The 21,347-nt window shown below is 37.6% G+C and overlaps 2 protein-coding genes and 1 long non-coding RNA gene across 3 annotated transcripts; 1 reads left to right on the forward strand and 2 right to left on the reverse strand.

Annotated features, from left to right (window-relative positions):
- Positions 1-672: 672 nt before the first annotated feature.
- YCF37 (homolog of Synechocystis YCF37) lies at positions 673-1,368 on the forward strand. Its single transcript, XM_089991613.1, has one exon. It carries the CDS (start codon positions 704-706, stop codon positions 1,142-1,144), a length of 441 nt encoding a protein of 146 aa, XP_089847739.1. The 5' UTR covers positions 673-703; the 3' UTR covers positions 1,145-1,368.
- Positions 1,369-4,671: 3,303 nt separating this feature from the next.
- On the reverse strand, positions 4,672-6,436 carry LOC149813708 (uncharacterized). Its single transcript, XR_016428276.1, has 2 exons — positions 5,220-6,436; positions 4,672-5,140 (listed from the first exon to the last, which is right to left on the reverse strand). It is a non-coding gene; the product is annotated as an uncharacterized LOC149813708 (long non-coding RNA).
- A 100-nt stretch (positions 6,437-6,536) lies between these two features.
- Positions 6,537-13,686, reverse strand: LOC149813709 (RPM1 interacting protein 13-like). Its single transcript, XM_089991186.1, has 2 exons — positions 13,140-13,686; positions 6,537-6,629 (listed from the first exon to the last, which is right to left on the reverse strand). Exons 1-2 carry the CDS (start codon positions 13,491-13,493, stop codon positions 6,537-6,539), a joined length of 447 nt encoding a protein of 148 aa, XP_089847312.1. The 5' UTR covers positions 13,494-13,686.
- Positions 13,687-21,347: the final 7,661 nt, after the last annotated feature.

The raw sequence follows: 21,347 nt of genomic DNA on the forward strand, positions 1-21,347 counted from the left end.
CACCCCTACAAACATGTAGATCATATTATAAGGATTTGCAAAATGGGATGAGGTAGGGACTCTTTTGCAAATCACAAGATATAGTCTATCTTGCAAAAAAAACCCCAAAAAAGGTCTAAACTCTAAACCTTGTTTTTGTGGTGGCAAACTGAGAGATAGCCCCGTTGGGAGTCGATACCAAGACGCGTTGATTATGATGGTGCAACCTCAACAACCAGCTAGCTCGTTGGATCCTCTCTACCTAAACCCAGTTCTTATCGAGTTCAGGCCAAAAAAACCAACCAATGGGGCTAGCTGACTGCCCAACCTGGTATCCATTCTACTTTCGTCCCAGTCCCAGTCCCAGTCCAACAAGCAACTGAGCTGAGCTGAGTTGAGCCTACTTCACGAAATTTTTTAACTAGGCTAAGCCTTAGACATGATTGCTTACAAAAGTCAGCCCATCTTAATAGACAAGGCCCAATCAGACAACCCAAACAACCAACTGAGCCGGGCCAACTAGCACCTCCTCAACCTGGCTTGATGGAACCAAAACCGAGACCGGCCCGCTCCTGCGTCGCACTTAGTCATCTGGGCCCACACCAAAACATCAATCATACGTGGAAGACCCACGACCTCAGAGAGAGAGAGAGAGAGGCATAAAGGGGGAAGGTGCTGTGAAGCCCCACCATATCGTTTGCAGGAGATCGCATTCGCTAAGCCAATGTCGTCCACAGCCACCACCATCGCGGGAAGCTCCCCATCGGCCATTCGGGCCCACGGCAAGCCCTCGCCGACGTTCGGTTCGAGGAATCCGGCGGCGGCGGTGGTGCTTCCGACGAGGAGGCAGGCCCTGACACTGGTGGTGGGGACGGGGTTGGTGGTGGGGTGGGGAGGCGCGCCGGCCAAGGCGCAGAGCATCCCCTTGTTCGGCATCAGGAAGAGGCTGGAGAAGTTGGAGGAGGAGGTGGAGAGGGAGGCCGAGAAGGTGGTGGAGGCCGCCGAGAGCGAGATCAAGATGGCGGAGGAGGACCTGCAGATAGCCGTGGAGGGAGGTGGGAGAGCCTCGGACGCGCTGCAGGCCGGCGCCGTTGCTGCGGCGGAGGTGGTGGGGGTGGTAGTTGCTACCTCCCTTGTTAACGGGATACTTGGTCCTGAGTCATGAGGGGGCTGAGAGAGGCTCTTGATTTTTCTCCGAAGTTCTTCCCTGTCTTTTGGGCATCTGGGTTCCCGTTGTTTTTTTACTGTAATGGAGTACTGTTGTTGTTTGTGGGGGTTTGACAATCTGTTTAGTTGATGGAGTACTGTTGTTGTTTTTGGGCAGTTGCAGTCTGTAAATTGCTATTGGTTTTTTAGAGGAAACCTACCTCTCTCTCTCTCTCTCTCTAATTTTCTGTTATTTTGCATTAAAACATAATGAGCTAATCATGATACGTATGTGTGGGTCTGTAGCTGCTAATATTTGGTATGGAGTGGCGACTAAACATGAGAAACAGTAAAGCAGGTTTCACCATGCCAATTGTTGGAGCTTGAATGGTTAGTAGGGCAGGAATAAGGGTAGGCTTCTTGCCCGGAGTTTGATAACCAAGATTTTATTACTCATTTAAAATGAAGAAGGGAGAACAACTTCCTGTTTCTCGTATCTTCTCTGCTCATTTCTCAGTAAATTTACTATTCAAAAAATTCTAAGGAAGCCAAAAACAAGAAAAATAAAGGTCAGCGGACATGTTAGGATGTCAACATTTATTTTGTTTCTGGCATCAGTTTGGCTTTATGACTTAACTAAATGTACGCTGAACTTGTTTCTTGATACTGCACTGAAGCAAAGGATACAAGATGAAGTGCACTACTACTACTACAGTAGACCTGTTTCTAGAACTTCAAACGCTTTTAGCCGCTTAGCAGATATGTGATGCCTCTCTCCAATTTATTTTCAAGCATGTTTATATCACATACTTAAATTAGTCCCATTAGACATTCTCTAATGGAAAGAATAATTGAAGTGTTACCTTTTAAAAATAGAGGTTTATGTCTACTCCTAAAAGGATCTACAGCTCAAACCAGACAGAGGCCTGGCAGCATGGCTATCCAATAAACACAAACTAAAATGAAAAAGACAATAGCTTAATGGATTCTTATATGCAATTATGTGACTGCTTTATGCAAAACAGTTTAAGTATTTAGCCTTCATTTCTAGACACTTATCAACAACCATCAAAGAGAGAATGATAACTTGAATTATTTCAAAAGCATGCAAATCAAAACCAGGGACATATCAAGCTAGTGAAAGTGAATCGAGAAAGAAATTTACTGTAAATATAACAATAAATTAAGAATAAGAGAATATGAGAAAATACTTACTCTAGCTTCTAGCAAGCCCTAGCCCTTGCTGGAAGAACCAGTAGAGTCTTCATATTCTAACAGAGAATCCTATGTGGGAAGAGCATTCCCCATAAAAAAAAAAAAAAAACTATTGTACAAAACAGGAAAGCAGCAAAAAAATAAACTATCCTAAGTAGGAAAAGTGCTTAGAATTTTGTTATATTTCTCAGGCTTAGTGGCCAATCAAGTGGGAATCTAGTCTAAGACCTAGAATAAACTAACTACGTTAGCTACCTGGCTTAGAAAGAAAGTTAGAAAATTTACTTGGAAGGAGCTCCCCGACGCGAAAGAAAAAGGTGGACACTCCCAATTCTCTATTCAAGCACACACACTCGAGTAAAAACCATGCCAAGAGCATAAGATGTGTGAAAATGAACCCAAGAGAGGTTATTTATAGAGTCTTCCCACCGGACCCTTGCTCTAAATTGGAGATAGTTCCATAGACCGTCTTCGATCTAGATCGACAATAGTCAGTTAGATTGTCTCCTATTGAGACCAATGACAGTTAGTGAGACTATCTTTGATCTGGATAGACTGGCACCGATCCCTGAAAGTTAGGTCAAATCTAGGTTGGAACCGGATCTAGTCCTTATCCGATCCATGGGATCAGGGCCATATGGTTACATTGGCTCTGATATGATCGACCGCAATGTGTCCAACTAACTTCGATCCCAAATCCGATTATATCTGAATCGGTTTCAAATCTGCATCTAGTCCAAATCAAATAATATCAACACCAAATGCATGAAATGGCTTTGACCTTACTGGGTCTGGGCCTCCTAGGTTGGATCTATATCCAAATCTGATCCAAACACATAGTGATGCTAGTCTGATGGATTGGTTCTAATCCAGTGGATTTAAATACAAATCAGGTCAGATCCAATCCAATAAGATCGATGTCAATCTCATTGATTGACTCTGATCCTATGGATCAAGATCAAGAACAGGCAAGATATGATCCTACCTAGACCCAATCCACTTAGATCGGCATTAATCTTATCCTACCTAGAACCAATCCACTTAGATCGGCATCAATCTTATAGACTGGCTCTCGGTCGGCGCCAGTCTTGTAGATCGGCTCTGATGTACATGGATTTGGGTCCGGATTGAATCAAGGACCCATTCTTCCATACTTCGGACATATGCCTATTAAACATCTTTGGCTATAATCAGTTTTTTAAGATATAAACCCAATTCAACAATTTGAAAGGTCAAAAATTCCTTCAATGTGGGCCTTACTCTCAGAACAAGTCATTTTCAAAATCCAAAACCTTGTTTTAGCTATAACTTTTCCCTCAGATATCGCATTGAAGTAATTTTTGGCTTGTTGGAAAGCTATAAACCTTTACTTTTGGTTGAAACAGGTTGAAGTTGTTAATTTATAGATCAAAGTTCGATAACAACCAGATTTCCTTAAAAACCTTTGAAAACATTTTTGAAACGCATTTTATCAAACAAAACTTTTTAAAATACTCTTTGAAAATATGTAAGTGTGCTTAGTAGTAGTTGGGAGTAGAAAAAAAATTCTTATTGAAATACTTCATACGAATAACGAAGTATTTCAATAATTCACACCCGACTCTCGGTAAGTGTAAACAAACAAATCCTGTCTTCCAACTAGTCATGACATGACTCTATGGCTAACACGAGAAGTTGATGACCAAGATTTTACCTGAAATTCGTTGGGCCAGGTTACTCATTTAAAATGAAGGGGGAATAACTTCTTGTTTCTCTTATCTTTTCAAATCATTTCTCAGTAAATTTACTATTCAAAAAATCCTAAGTAAAAAACAAGGAAAATAAAGGTTAACGTATATGTTAGGATGTCAAAATTTAAGTTTCTGGCATTCGTTTGGCTTTATGACTTAACAATAACTAAATGTATGTTCAACTTGTTTCTTGATACTGCATTGATGCAAAGGAGACATGATGAAGTGCATAACAACCACCACTACTACTACTACTATTACTACTACAACTACAACAGTAGACCTGTTTCTAGAACTTCAAACACTTTTAACCGCTTAGCAGATATGAGATCCCTCTCTCCAATTTGTTTTCGAGCATGTTTAGATCACATACTTAAATTAGTCCCATTAGACATCCTTTAATGGAAAAAATAATTGAAGTGGTACCTTTTAAAAATAGAGGTTTATGCCTACTCCTAAAAGGGTCTACAGCTCAAACCCGACCCAAGCCCGGCAGGTTACAGAACAGTATAATTAAGTATTTAGCCTTCATTGCTACTCAGTCTGACACTTGTCAACAATCATAAAAGAGAATGATAACTTGAATGATTTCAGAAGCATGGAAATAAAAACCAGGGACAATTGTATTGCCTCAAACATCAACAGCGGCCACAATATCAAGGTTTCTTTACCAATTTATTGGTGCGAAACAAATTTGAGTTTGCCAGTGCACCTTATAAACCTGTAATATCCCTGCAAACCGACACCCTGAACATATATACAGTACAAGAATCAAGTGAACAAGGAAACCAAAATTCTTTCCAAAGTTGACCATCTGTTTTCTTGGCAAAGAAATCATGTACATTTTGGTGACGCGAACTCAAGGATCTACTGTCATTGACAAAATCTCTGTACAGTTGTATCGATAGCAACAGTTAAGTAATTCGTGTCAACATGAAGTGTCATGCCTTCAGAGCGTCTAGAACATGATAACCGGTCACTCTATACACATCAAACCGCGAGTCAAAATCCCTTCAGAGGGATTTCAAAGCATTCATCATCCAATTTATATACAAAAGCCTTCCATTGACCTAATGTAAATCCCAAGAGAGAATTAGAACTAGAAAGAGTGACGAAAAAGTGAAGTAGAGGAAGTACTAAAAACAATACCTGGTTTTCAGATGAAGCCAATAATGGATTTCATGAGAATACCAGTATATAGGCCATTCAATCACCATAGGCTTTCTGTATCCAACCCAATAATTGCTGGGTAGATCAGTGACCCAGGCAGGACATAGTTCAGTTGTGGTATCACTGGATCTCTAGTAGCTGGCTCCGACTGGAATAGACAAGCTTCTACTGGAGACTCCAAAGTACCAGTTGTGATCCTGGGACCACACAGATCAGACACCACAACATCTACTGTCCCCAGTAGATCTAGATACGGAAGATCAGGACCCACAGATGGAGATGCAAGCAATGCTGGATCACTAAAACAACTAGAGCTGAATCCTGGTGGGTCTAGCATGCTGGCAAGCAGAGTCTGGTTGTTGACATGTACATTCGAGTGAAATTGAGAAGAAGCAACAGAAGATCCAAAGCCTGATGTGGTGGAAGCTGACAATGAGCACGCATATGTGAGATTAGGCATTGAAGGTGGGTTACTTGCATGGTCATTGCTGCCACTTGAGTAGAAAGTCTGCCAGGCATCGGTGCTGCTGCCACTCAAGCAGAGGTTCTGTGAGTTATCCAAGACCGAATCACCATCACCTAAAAGGAAATCCTCTACTCTGCTAAGGTGGAAGACCTCAGATGGCATTAGCGAAGGTCGATGGTTTCTTTGTGAGATGGATGTCACTGTCTGTCGGTAATTATGTGGATAATTTGTGGCTTGAATGGTTGTTGCAGCAGCAGCAGGTGCAAATCGGGAAGGATAATAATCGTCCAGCCTGCTTGGTGGAGTAAGTGGGACCTTCTGAGGTAACTCATTTGCATTCCACCTGAACTGAGAAAACCCATTCCTACTGTTGTTGAATGGTGACTGGAGATAGCTTTTGCGGCTTATGATGCTTGGAACATGTGCAGCAAATTTACTGGGAGGCAAAGAGATTTTCTGATTTGAACTGGAGACGGGATTGTAGTGGAACTGACTTCACACTTGCACACTGAGATGGTGAAAGTGGGGATCCAGAATTACACCCAGTTGAAGCCATGGAGAGGCTAACAGACTTAAATGAAGCTGCAGAGGGGAGATATACTAATTTGAAGTTCTTCCTTTGGGTTCTCCACTTCTCTTCACCATCAGAAGAGTGGCAATGGTCAACAGGAGAACCACCAGTGCCCCAGTAAGCACATGGAGCACGTGTGTCACAGACATAGCAATGGCACTGTTGCAGATTGTCACAAATAAAAATAGAAGAAACAGTAAATCAAATTCAATGCAGAGAAAACCAAATAAGAATAGAAGAACAGGTTCATAGCAAGAGATCATACCAAATCACAGTATTTCTCATGTGGTGAGGTCTTGAAAGGAAACTTAAAACAAAAATGCCGCGCATGAGGGAAATCTCTGCAGGCCACCTATACATGAACATGAATAAATCAGCATCAGCTCACACGAATAGAATACCAAAAACAATTAGTATGATAAAACAAATTACAAATTACAAAATGATCAAATAATCCTATGTGATACAAGCATGTAAGTGGGACTGCGCGGACACATTATTGAAATGATCAAATAATACTGTGCATGCACATGTGTGTATCGGTGTGTGTGTGAGAAATTACACATATCAGGATCATATGAGGATCACATTGGCAACTGACTTCTTGAGATATCTCAAAAAAAAATGTTTTCTTTTAGAAAGAAAGAGAAAATGTTGATGACCAATATTTTTCGGTCCTATTGCGAAAACTGGACATTGGCACAACTTTTATGTGGCCACTGTTAGAAAATGGTGTTCTATCATTCAATCACAAGAAGAAGCATGGAATAGAGAGAGAGACGCTGGTGGCTGCAGAAAACCTCAAATTAGGGTATGCGGTATTTGGCTTATCATTAAGTATAGGCTGGTACAAATATTAGGGTACGAAAATACCCATTACACAACAAGCTAAATTACAATGGACCATTAATAAACATGTGACTAAATAAACTCGAGTTAGGTCTAGATCCGAGATCCAAACCCAGTAATGAATGACGACTTTTTTTCATCCTCCCTCAAGTTGTACATGGTTTTGAACCATGAACAACTTGCCTTTTAACATCTAAAATTTGTCCTTGATAAGGCCTTTTGAAAACAAGTCAGCAACTTGATCAGTCAGTAGTCTGAACGAATTGGAGTTCAATTTCCATCTCTTCGACCTTCTGTCTTACAAAATGTTGATCAATTTCAATATGCTTGGCATGACTGTGGTAGATGGATGAAATGACATATTGATGTCACTTTGATTGTTACATAAGAGAATACATCTAGATATCGATTCTCCTACTTCTGTTAACAGGTAGATAATCCATGTTACTTCGGTTGTAGCAGCTGCCATTGATCTATATTCAGCTTCTATGCTCGACCTGGCAACAACCCTTTGTTTCCTACTACTCCAAGAGACAAGATTTAGGCCAATGAAAACACAGTATCCTGAGACTGACCTGCGCTCATTTGGATCTCCTGCCCAGTCCGCATTTGTGTAAGCAAGAAGTTCATTCATGTGATGTCCATCGTGAAATTCTCATAACTAACCCACCCATCAATAGGATGTCGAGGGTGAGTAGATCTTCTGGGAACAGAGGATGGAACAGAAACAGAAGAAGAATTCATCTCATGATCAGAGTTGGGAAGGGTCTCTTTCTCACATCGAGAGTAAACAATGCCTTTATACCTTTCGAGAGCCAAGAGTGGTTCTGAAATCACACTTTTCTGAATCTTTTGTACAACATCAGACATGTTTTCCTCATCTCTTTGATTACATTCTGAAGGACAAACATCATCAACACTAGAAAAGAAATCAGAGTTCAACCAAGGGTGATAAACTTCAATTTCAGGAGAAGTGTTAGTATTGTGGTCAAAATTTAATTCATCAAATACAACATTCCTGGATATTTTGATACGCTTACTCACGGGATCATAGCATTTGTACCCTTTATAATCATCAGTGTACCCTACAAATCTGCACTTCAAGGCCTTATCCTGAAACTTGTGCCGCATTGAACTGTCAACATGAACATAACATACACACCCGAATACACGCAAATCATGATAATTTGGATGAACACCATGCAAAGAAAAATAGGGTGATTTGTTTTCCAAGATATTCATGGGCAATCGGTTTATGATATGGACCGCTGAATGAAAAGCCTATGCCCAAAAGGTAACTGGAAAGCTACTATCATGCATCATGCTCATTACACTCTCGACAATATGGCGATGCTTCCGTTCAGCAATCCCATTCTATTGAAGTGTATGAGGGCAAGACACCCGCCTACTTATTTAATTTGTCTGGAGAAAATTAATAAAGTCATTTGAAGAGAATTCACCCCCTCCATCACATTGGAAACAAAGGATATTATCAGAGAATTGATTTTGAATAAAAGAATAAAAATTCTGAAATAACTTGAAGGTTTTAGATTTACATTTCATAAAGAAGATCTATGTATACCGAGAATAGATATCAATAAAAATGAGATAATATCTGATTCCAAACATGGAAGGAACTGGAGCCGAACCCCAAACATCAGAACAGATAATTTCAAACGGTCTTGAAGCTCTTTTATTAATAGAGTGAAATGAAAGAACATGACTCTTACAATAAAGACAACTAGAACATTTTTTATCATTGACACTTAAATTTAGACTTGACTTGAGAATAAGACTGTGTGAAACAAGCTTTTCAATAAAACGACTACTACAATGACCCAGACAACCATGACAAAGATTCGACTCAATACATTCAGAAAGACTAAAAATACTCTCAGAAGAAACTGAAGAAGATGATGATGTGAGCTTCAAGGTGGAATCAACAGGCTGAACACAAGTGAAAGGATTCTCTTGGAACCCGTACATATTCTCTTGTCGTTTTCCTTCAGTGAACGTTTCCCTCATGTGAAGGTCCTTGACACAAACAGAAAAAGGAGTAAACTCAACTGAAGCATTAATGTCATCTATAAGCTTAGAGATATAAACAATATTTTTCTTGATATTAGGAGCATGAATGACATTTGAAAGAGCAAGAGAAGAGTTGGACATAGGGATGAACGAGTTTCCAATGTGAGAAATATGATGATGAGACCCATCTCCAGTGACTATACTATTTCTACCAATATAAGGAACAAGATTTAGGAGTTTACCAGCATCACCAGTAACATGAGTAGCTGTTTCGAGATCAACATACCAAGTGCCTTGATCATTTTGTTTCAGGTTCAATTCAGTCAAGGCAGATAAATAACAACTCTTTGACTTCTCCACTATTCTTCAAATGTTCTCTTTCTTGTCTCGGATTGCTTTCCTCTATTTTGAAGATTAAACCAACAATTAGCTTTGATGTGCCCCTTTTTTATTGCATAGAAAGCAAGTGGGTATTGTCCTTTGCCTCTGCAGATTAGGAGGAATATTGGGTGTAGGCAATATTCCACGAGTTCCTTGTCCGTTCCTCTCTTGACCTCCTCTTTCCCGAGATTCACACCTGCCATATCCTCGACCATAAGTAACTCCTGTGGCAAGAACATCTTATGCTCCAATGTGAGTGTGAGTATCTTCAGAGAACCCCTTCAAAGTCATCTCATACTGTAAGAGTTTAGCACGAAGATCTTCAAATGTAGGTAAGTCTGGCATACACAATAAGGAAGTAACCATTATATGATAATCGGGTCCCAGCCCGCTCAAAGTTTGTTGCACCATATCTTTGTCACTGACCGCACAACCCACAATGGCCAACTGATCTGTGATAATCTTTATTTTGTTTAAATACTCCGTAATAGTCATGAAATCCTTTCTCAGCATTTGAAACTCTTTCTTTAAAAATAGAACTCTAGCCTGAGAAACTTGAGAATACGTCTGAACAAGTCGGTGCCATAACTGCATGGCTGAGCAGTCATCTGAGATTGCCACAAGCACCTCCCGTGAGAGAGTGGAAGTGATGTAGGCAACCAAAGCTTGATCTCGCTTCATCCAGGATATGTACTCTGGATTTCTAATAAAAGTAATAGAAGTGTCCCCCTCCCCATTCTTTCCTTCTTGTGATATGAACTCTAGAGGAACAGCTACAGAGCCATCAAGATGTCTAGAAAGATCCTGGCTTCTTATGAATGTGATGATTTGTCTCTTCCAGGTTAGGAAATTAGAATTGTTCAGTTTCTTAGATACAAGTTCACTAAGAAAGTTGGAAGAAAGACCAGATTGAGAAGAGGAAAATGAATCCATAGTCGATTGAAGGCGAAAACAAGATAGAATAAGAAACAAGAGAAAACTAAAAACAAGAAAGAGTAAAAGGCGAGAAGGTTCACTTTAGATTCAACAAATAAAATCCAGAACAAATATTTTAATTTCAGAGAACTCGGTTGCCTTTTTTTTTACAATCTGCAGACCCGAGACAGAAAACTAGACTATGCAGTAAACTGCTATGAATGAAGGTCAACCAATAAGAGACACGTTATTTGAAAGTAACGTGTTTTTCTTTTCGAAAATGCAAAGGAGAAGAGAAAAAAAGAAATTCAAGAAGAAAGAGAATAATTCAGAGATAATATCAATTAATCAAAAAACAAATCTGATATTTTATTCAGATATGAATCTGATCTGACGTTAATCTGAAAACAACGAAAGAACAAGATTGACGTGATACCAACTTATGAAATCACGCAAAGGATCAAATTTGATCTTGCATGATTATTAAAATTGTTGTTGGGTAAGATCACGTCCAACAATATGAAAAGAGGAACAAGAAAGATAAAGAGAGAGAGAGAGGAAAGGTCGATGTGAACAAATCCAAGATTCAGATTTTAGAAAGAAGAAAACACGTTGGCTTGAATAGATTCAAAAGGAATAAAGAAAATGGAAGAATAGAGATCTGATAGAGAGATACCTTTAGAAGAGAACAAACTTGAGGCTCATAAGAAGGATACGATCTTTAGGATTGGATCTGATGCTCTGATACCATGTTAGAAATTGGTGTTCTATCATTCAATCACAAGAAGAAGCATGGAAGAGAGAGAGAGAGAGAGAGAGAGAGAGAGAGAGAGAGATGCTGGTGGCTGCAGAAAACCTCAAATTAGGGTCTACGGTATTTGGCTTATCATTAAATATAGGCTGGTACAAATATTAGGGTACGAAAATACCCATTACACAACAAACTAAATTACAATGGACTATTAATGAACATGTGACTAAATAAACTCGAGTTGGGTCTGGATCCGAGATCCAAACCCAATCGTGAATGACGACTTCTTTTCAGCCACTTGCTCCAGTTAATGCAGCTTGGTTGACTAGCGGGACATCAATTACAGGGGACAAACAGGACAGAAAAAAAAAACATAATAAGAGGCAGGAATAGAAAACCATAGGAAAATCGAGATATTTTTAAGGTTAATGAAGCATCCAAATTTATTGAGGATGGTTTGATTTATCATTGTGACCTGGATCTACAACTTCCGGTATGCTTGTCAATTTGTGAGATTCATCTGTCTTCAAGGCTTATTTCATTGATGTATTAAATACACCCACCTTAAGAACCTCTATTCAAGCTTGGCATAGTTCCATGAATTAGGGCTTCCCAACTTTATGTATGTCTTCCAAGCCTGCCACACCTGCATGCAGGAGATGCTGTAACCATGGTCGTGCTGTATCCCTGAGATAGGGGAAATGGTCATTTGATTGCATAAGGGGCAGTCTAACCATCTATCTCAATGTTTATGCATCTGCAATCATGTTTAGGTTGTCATGAAATAATTAAATCTAGCTGATTCCATGTTTTCAAAACAAAAAGAAACAAAGGCTTAAGCTCACCAACCTTATAGGACAATATTTTATTTCATGTTTTCAGCGATTTTGTCAGGTTCCTATTTTCAGCATCTGAGTCCAACACCGATTATATCGATGTCTATGTAACATAGATCTCAAGAAGTGGAAAAAACAACAGAACTAAAATCTAGGGCTTCTAGAAGACGTTCAGTCGTTCACAAACCCCTAGTGACAATTTCAAACACCACACGAAATAGCTTCCGTGACTACCATCTTCTTGTGAAATCCCCACAAGCCATGAATGCCATCTTCTGGTGAAATCCCCACAAGCAATTAGTATATGCCACACCTGGTATGAGTCATTCTAATACCCTATTTTCTATAAAAAAACAGATGCATTTATTTTTTCCCAAACGTTTCACATTCAAATACACGTTCCACTCGAAGGCATGAGTTCTGCCAGTAAAATTTGTCAACATAATGATATCACTAGCTGCAGAGAATGGGAGACAGGATAGATTCCAAGACTCCCATCTTCTAGTGAAATCCTCACAAGCAATTAGTATATGCCACACCTCGTAAATGATCACTGTAATGCCTTAGCTTCTATTGAAAAACAGATACATTTCTCTTCCCCCAACTTTCAGCATTCAAATACATGCTCCACCCAAAAGCATGACTTATCCCAATAAAATTTGTCAACAAAATGATAACACTAGCTACAGAGAATGATCACACACAAGATACTGAAACTTTTTCACACAAATTCGAACGCTAAGCAAGAAGAAATCAATATGCATATTTTTTGTCGAATTTAATAGATGATAAGAGCAAGCGCAGCAATCCCTGCCATAGTAATATAGTTCATATAATGAAAAAACCTTATAAATTCTTCAGGGAATAACAAGCACGAAAATAGCAACTAGACAACTAAAATACAACTCTGAACTCTAAAACCCATCATCAAAAGAGGGCGGAAATTAGAAAATCAACACGTCCAAAGAGATGAAATCCCAAAACGCGACGCAAAGAGGCAACATGCATTCGAATTTCGAAAAGAGAGAACCAATCCTTTGTTTTCAAACAAAACCCACTTTCTGGAATCGATCGAAAACTAGAACTTAAGAAGAAATCCCACCGGTCCTTTCTCCCTGACGACAACCAAATCATCCGAGACATCGTAACTCTTCTGCACGATCGCCTCTGGTTTCTCGGGATCACCGTCCAGAATCAAATAATCGTCGTCGGGATCGCTCACCGCCTTCAGCTGGCAACTTTGCTTCTGATTCAAAGAGTAGCATATGAATTCGTCGTCCGAGCGACTCTGCTTCTGCTTGCTGGGCGAGCAAGGAGGCAGCTCTCCGACGACCACCGCGTCGTCCGAAACGTCCCGGCCGTCGAGGAGGTCGGAAAGCCAATCGATCGGGAAACTCCGGCGATCCTCTTCATCGTCGGAGGAGCTGATATCCACGATCACGGGCAAGGATTCCATGGCTATTCGACGCCCTAGGAATCGAAATCCCGAGATGGGTACGCGAGATTTCTACGGAGAAACCCCAGAAATCCGACTAGGGATGCGAAAATCGAAATGGGTATCGAAGAATCGGCGGGAAGATGTGATCTTTCCGAAGAGCATCGGACAATTGGAAAGAGTATCGTTTAACGGGAAAAAACAAGTTTTTAATTTCTGGGTTTCGAACGATTTTAGCAAGATGTTATAATCGGTTCTAAAAGACGAATCCATGTAGCTGACAATCTGACATAAACCCGACTTTCCCTTTTTCGTTATTCTCTCTCTCCTCTTCTTCTTCCTTCATTTTTCTTCTTCGTTCTTAGTTTTTTCTTCTTCTCTTTTCTTTTCTCAAGTCTTTGATTAGATTTTTTTATTAATTAGAGTTTTTATTTAATTTTCATTTATTAGGGCTTTGAATCAAATTTCTTAATTAAAACTTTTTATAATTAATTTGATTAGAGTTTTTATTTGATTTTTTATGATTAGGGCTTTAAATTAAATGTCTTAAATTAAAAATTTTGTAGTTAATTTGATTAAGGTTTTTTATTTAATTTTTTATAGTTAGGTCTTTGAATCAATTTTATTAAATTAGAGTTTTTTGTAGTTAATTTGATTAAATTTTTTATTTGATTTTTTATTATTAGGGTTTTGAATGATTTTTTTAATTAAAGTTTTTTATAGTTAATTTGATTAAGGTTTTTCTTGTATTTGATTATGATAGCTTTTTTTCTTTGCTTAGGTCTTGAATTAAGGCATTTTAATTTAATTTTATAGTTTATTTTTTATAGTTTAGGATTTTTTATTTATTTATGATTTATTTTTTTGCATTTTAAGGTCTTCTGATTTAATAAGATTTGATAATTTGATTTTTGTTAGTTAATTTAATTTTAAGATTTAATATTTTTATGATAAACTTTCAAAATCACGTGTAATATGACATTGATTAAATTATTTATATATAAAAAATATATTAATTCTTATTTTTTAAATTACTCAAAATTTGAATATTTTTTAGTTTTTAGATCTTATCAATATCCGGGGCTAAAATCTACAATGAACATGTTAAAACACGTGTGTGGTTTGGCAGTTCAAGTCACATGATCCAAAACAAAGTTATCCGACCCATTATACTTGTGTTCAGGCAATTTCTCGCAATATTATAGCGAGATTTTTATAAATCACTTGATATTTGTTAGAGGCAGGAAGAAGTACAAGAGAATGAAGTTTTGGTTTATACTTCACAATCTAACAGAATCTGCCAAAGTTTTAAAAGCATTCGTTTTTTTTTTTTATGGAGAAACTGATTGGCTTTTATTCATTTTAGTTGCCAGGAGGACATTGACTGTGGGAAGAGGAGCATGTAAGATATATTGCGGGTAGAACATTAATAGTCAATCAATGGAGGCCTGGGAAACCATGAAAGTTAAAAGTTACAAGATCAATCCCAGTATGGATCCGCCTTCCAAACCTATCTTTAGAATTATGGACAACCGATTTTTTTATGGGTGTGGGTGAGTACCTGTTTGCACACGTGTAGAACTCCCTACACCATTTATTCCAGTCAAAGAGATTGGTGCTGAGATTGAAAATAGCTTAATGTTTAATCAACTAGTTGAGTTTAAAGGAATAATTTCTTTTTGTTCAGACTGTGGTTAGATGTATGGTAGATAAGGGGCCTGTCTTAAACACCATGACAAACCTCAGATGCAGGCTAATAAGAGTAAGAATGGTTGGCAAACCGTAAAACAAAACAGTTGGAGGCAGCAGGTGTATGTCACCTGCTGATCAACAGGATATATCTAACATATTTCTGTTAGAAAATGATGAGATACAAATCGATTTCCAGAATACAAGGCAATGAAGAGGTGGATGGTGTTCTGTCAGAAGAGGAGGTTGCAAATCAACACTTGCAAGCAAAGAAGGCTAATTCGCAACCTAACCAAGGTGACATGCCTTGGAACGAGACTGGTGACACAGGAGGCACAGGAGACATGAGCAATGCCATGGAGTCACCGGTTTCCGGCAAGAATAGGTTTATTAAAAATATGGTTACACATACGCAGATTGAGAATAGTGTTTTACTCTCTGAATTTGATTGCAAGTATGACATATATATACAAATTTAAAGATAAGATACACGGTTGCTGTATCTCCACTAAATTAGCTGGGATATCACGATAAGGTTATCGTGATCTCAGGCTAGATATCTTATATGGACTGTTAAGGTGATCACGATAATTCCTATCATGATCTCAGGTTGTAACTAACAGCTAAAATATCGCTCTAACATGCTCCTCTTCAAGTTGGAGCATGGGGATTGATGACGCCCAACTTGCTCTTGAGTTAAAAAAATTGATCTCATACCAATGACTTGGTAAACATATCTGCGCACTATAAATTTATCAAAACAAATTGAGTTCTAATTGAACCGTTTTGAATTTTTTCTCTTATAACATGACAATCAATCTCTATGTGTTTAGTACGTTCGTGAAACATTGGATTTGCCGCAATATGCAATGTCGCATGATTGTCACAAAACATCAACATAGGCTGAAGATGCTTGATTCCTAAGTCAGTCGATAAATATTTTAACCATGTTAACTTACAACTTGCAAGCGCCATCAATCTGTATTCTGCTTTAGCTGACGATCTTGATATTGTTGTCTGCTTCTTTGTTTTCTAAGATATTGGACCTTTTCCTAACATGGTGCAATAACTTGAGGTAGATTTTTGAGTTTCTAAGCACGATGCCCAATCTGAATCATAATAGACAAATAATTGAAGTTTGCTATCAGTTGGCAACAATATGCTCTTGCCTGACATGGAGTTAAGATATTGTAAGAGCATTTGTGCAGCATCAAGATATGGCCTCCTTGGTTTATGTATAAATTGGCTTAAAATATTGACACAATAGGCTATGTCAGGCCTTGTAATGGTGAGGTATATCAATCGACCCACTAGCCTTCGATAATAAGTCGGATCATTTAATGGTTCTCCTTCCTATGAATTAAGTTTTATGTGTTGTTTCATGAAAAAATCTAACGGCTTGGCCCCCAAGTACCCGTGATCTCCAATGATGTTCAATGTGTATTATGTTGTGATAAGAAAATGCCCTTACTAGATCTTGCCACTTTGATTCCCAATAAATATTTGAGTACTCCTAAATCCTTGATGCGAAAAGCATTATTTAGAAGTACCTTTAGTTGACTGATTGTTGGAATATCGTTTCCAGTAATGATGATGTCGTCAGCATATACAAAAACAAATATGCATCCATGCTTTATGAAGCAATAAAACAATGAATAATCCACCCTAAATTGAGTAAAGTCAATTCCTTTAAGAAAGCTTAAAAATTTTGCAAACCAATTTCGAGATGACTGTTTGAGGCAATAGATGGATTTGTTGAGTCGCCAAACTTGCTGCTCCCCTTATTGGCAAAAACCAGGAGGTAGTGTCATATAGATTTCTTCGTCAAGATCGTCGTGTAAAAACACATCAAATTGATGGAGAGCCCAATGTTTGATTGCGGCTACAACCAAGAGGCACCGAACATTAACAAGCTTAGCCACGTGAGCAAATGTTTCGTGGTAGTCAAGACCTTCAATCTATGTATAACCTTTTGCAACAAGGAGTGATTTGTAACGCTCAACAGTCCCGTCTGATTTGTACTTCACTTTGTAGACCCATTTGCAATCAATGAGTTGTTTACCTGGGGTAAGATGTGTAACCGTCCATGTGTGGTTGTCTTCAAGTGCGCGAATTTCGATTGCCATGGCTTCCCTCTAAGAAGCACACCCTATGGCTTGGGCAAAAGTTTGTGACTCAGGGTTTTTGATAAGAGCTATTAGAAAGGCACAGTGAGATAGAGAAAAATTTTCATAGGTAAAGTAATGAGAAAGAGGATACCTTGTACCTTTCTGGTGAGTACTCAGAGCGTCTGATTGGGGCAAGTAAACTATAGCATAGCATTTATAATTATGAAGATGAGCAGGTGAAGCTCTTGCCATGGAGGAACACCGAACAGAGATAGGAGATCCGAGGTGTGTCAAAGGAGGATTTGGAGTAGCTGGAGGAATAAGATTAGGTGGTGATGGACTTGGACAAGTATAGGAATTCAAAATATTGTCTTGAGTATTAATTGTTTGGATTGAATAAGAGCCATCTAGTAGAAAGTCAGAAGAAGGTATGAGTAAGACAACATCTCCAAGTTAGATAGCGCACATGCAACAAATTGGAATGAAAAAACATGTTCATGAAAAATCACATCTTTGTTGTTGAAAATGGCGTGTGACTCAAGGTCATATAAACGATAAGCAGCTTGGCCATATGGATATCCAAGGAATATGCATTTTCTCACTCTACTATCAAATTTGTGGGAGTGATGAATATTGTGAGCATAACATAAGCACCTGAAAACCTTGAGGTGTTGGTAATTAAGACTTCTATGGAATAAAACATCATGGGGTGTTTTCCCATTAAGGGCTATGCTAGGGACACAATTTATGAGATATGTGGCAGTCATAATACATTTCCTCCAGAATTTTATTAGAAGATTGGCTTGAAAATGCAAAGCCCGAGCCATATTAAGAAGGTCTCGGTGCTTACATTCCACTACTCCATTTTGTTGAGGGGTATATGTACAACTACATTAATGAAATATACCCTGATTTCAAAAGAATGTCTGCATATCGTTTAAAAAAAATCACTCTCATTATCACTTCTAACCTTTTGTATTTGGATTTTAAATTGGGTTTTGATCATGGTAAAAAAATCTTGTATAAGAAAAAATGTTTTAGATTTATAATGCATTAGGTATACCTAAGTAGAGAGAGAAAGTAATCATCTACGATGGTTAGAAAGTAATGTGCACTAGATAGGGATGAAGTTTGATATCTTCCACATAAATCAATGTGGATGAGTTTAAAAGCTGATGTTGAGTTAATAGTTCCATTTAAAAAAGGAAGACGTGATTGTTTACCCAAAGGACAAATTGAGCAAATTCCATCAAACTTGAAAAAACTCAATTTATTAGAATTAACGATATACTGAAACCAAGAATTTGAAATATGCTTGAGCCGATAATGCCAAAGATGAGTAGGATTGAAATCAGAAAGAGTGACTCCACTCTTGATTTCAATCATATAAAGTTCATTTTGCATTTTACCCACTCCAATTGTTTGCTTCGAGGTCACGATTCGAGGTCAGAGGTAATCAAATTTTTAAACATGTTTGAAACCAGCGAGGGTGAGTATATTATCATATCTATAGGGTTATTTCGTTCACTCCGAACTCCATTTTCTGTGAAAATCTATGGTGAAGGCGGAGTCACTGTAAACAAGTTGTTGTAGATGCTCTCTGCATCATCATCTACATTTCAATATTTTTACTGATTTCAATACCTGACGTTATGTCTTTTATTTTTTATTTTTTTAGGCATTATACAACATCAACATCATCTTCTTTCCCAAACAGAGCAGTCCTCTGTTGGATCGATAGCTCCTTTTGAGATTGAGTCTCCTTCTGAGTAACAAGATAAAAATGCTAACAGCAAGACCCTCCCCAGGATTCTACCACTGGTGTCGCTAGAGCTGATGGCAAAGAGCTGGTTCTGGTAAAATCTGCTGTAACCTTCTGGAATTCATTTGGTCTTTACTATTTCAGCAAACTCTGAAAATTATTTCTAATTCTAGCAATTATTAAGCTCGAAACCCAGATTTGGTTATTTTATGTAATCTTCTTAAGTCCAGGTTACAAAAAAATTTAGTTGCACTAGAAAATTAAACTACAGAAATTCTTCTAGAGTAATGCTTTACAAAACTCTGTAATCTTCAGCAAACCTTGAGAAATCCGAGTCTGACTTGCCCAATGGCAGGAATCTTTAGGACTTGGTACTCACAAGTCAATTTTGAATCTATGGCAAAACATTCCCAGACTGTGGCAATCCTTGTTGATTTGTTCAAAATTGGGCAAAATAGTCTCAGAAGATCACGACAGTCCAGAAAATTGGCCCTAAACCAAGATGTTGTTAAGATTAACGTGCAATTGACCCAATGGCAGGGACCAAATTAATCCCAACTTGGGGGCAAAACAAATCAATCCCACTACAACATGGTCTGGTATGAACCCTGTTTCTCCACAATAGCCTTTTGAGCCTGTGTTTCTTCCAGCTGCTAGGGTTTGCATCTAGATGCAGCCCAGAGGTAGTGAAAGCAATGCAAGCTTCGTAACCCCCATTCAAGTGAATTCCCCTTTGCAGCCTCTGGTAGAGTATACTCAGCACTCATATATACTCTCCTCCCTTTTCCCTGCATTAATGTATCCCATGTTGTTGCCTATATACATGCCAATCTTGTTCATATTCGCATAAATCTGTGTTTTTCTATATTCCCATGCATACCTTCCATAACACAAATGTGACATTTAAGGCATTGTCTAACCATGATCATTCTCCACTTAATTTAAGCAAGCATACATATGTGATTTTCCCATCAAATTTATATATAGTACATAAATTCCATGTGTACATTCTCTCATTGGTTGATATGTGACATATAAATGTCATATTCATATTTTCCAGTTGATTTATGCATGATGCCTAAGTATTACCTGTATATTTTCCTGTTAGCACACATGTTACATTTAGATAGTCTAGATATATCTCTTCACTAGTTCATGCATTGTGTTTAGGCATCATCATGTGTATTCTAGCCTCGGCATATACTGTTAATTTCTTGTCATATTTCATATTTTACCTCATGTTAACCCTGTTTTGCAGAAAATATGCGAAAAGGTGCTATTTTACCTTATTAGATTAGAATTTTAATTTCAATTCAAATTTAATAGTTAGACATTAATGAGAACTTTACATTTTCTGCATTAGATTAGAATGTATAAGCATGCATGCTTTCCAGAAATGCTTGTTTCATATCATTTTTCTCTTTTATTTCAAAAAATCACGAATGAGAACACGAATGACACGTGCACCATTCTAATAAAAGGTGATTAAATCCTAAGTTGACGATTTGCATCAATGACCATAGTCAAGGTGTGAACAAGACTTAGGATTTTCATCTTTTATGGAATAACATTGGATTCACAGAAAATCATCATATTTTCAAATATTTTCTTTCTTTATTAGAGTTTAACTTAAAATTAACTGAAGATATATATCAATGGCCATAGTCAAAATATATTGAGAGTTAATTTCATTTTAAACTCTATAAAGGCACCAAAATGTATTTTATTCTTCACTTGAATTTAAATATGATTACTATATAATACATTCAATGACCATAGTCAGAGATGTATTATATCTTCAATCTTATTTCAATTCACTTAAAGAATGAAATATGCTTTTCAAAATTCAATTTCAAATTCTTTAATTCATTTCATCATTTAGGCTAGAATTACATCATATTTTCAAACATTCCTTTTTAAAATCCAAGTGATTTTGAGATATATCCTTCAAATATCTTCTTCATTTCTCAAATCAATCTTCAATTCTCAAATTCATCTTTTTATTCTGTCCCATTTCAAAAATCAAACTTCAATTTCAAAGTCCAATTTGACTTTAAAATTTCAAATTCATTTGTATATTCAAAATTCAATTTCCAAGTCAAATCTAATTTCAAAGTTCAATTCAACTTTGAAACTTCAAATTCATTTTTCATTTCCAGGATTCAATCTCAAATTCAATTTAGCATTTCAAATCAAATTTCAAAGTTCAATTTGACTTTAAAATTCTTGATTCATCTTCAAAACTCAAGCTTTAAATCAAGTTAATCCTTTATTTTCCAAAGTTCTATCTAAAGATTAAAGTCTTGATTCTCAAAT

Source organism: Nuphar pumila, chromosome 16, assembly GCF_984573655.1.
Source record: "Nuphar pumila chromosome 16, dmNupPumi1.hap1.1, whole genome shotgun sequence".
NCBI classification, from domain to species: domain Eukaryota; kingdom Viridiplantae; phylum Streptophyta; class Magnoliopsida; order Nymphaeales; family Nymphaeaceae; genus Nuphar; species Nuphar pumila.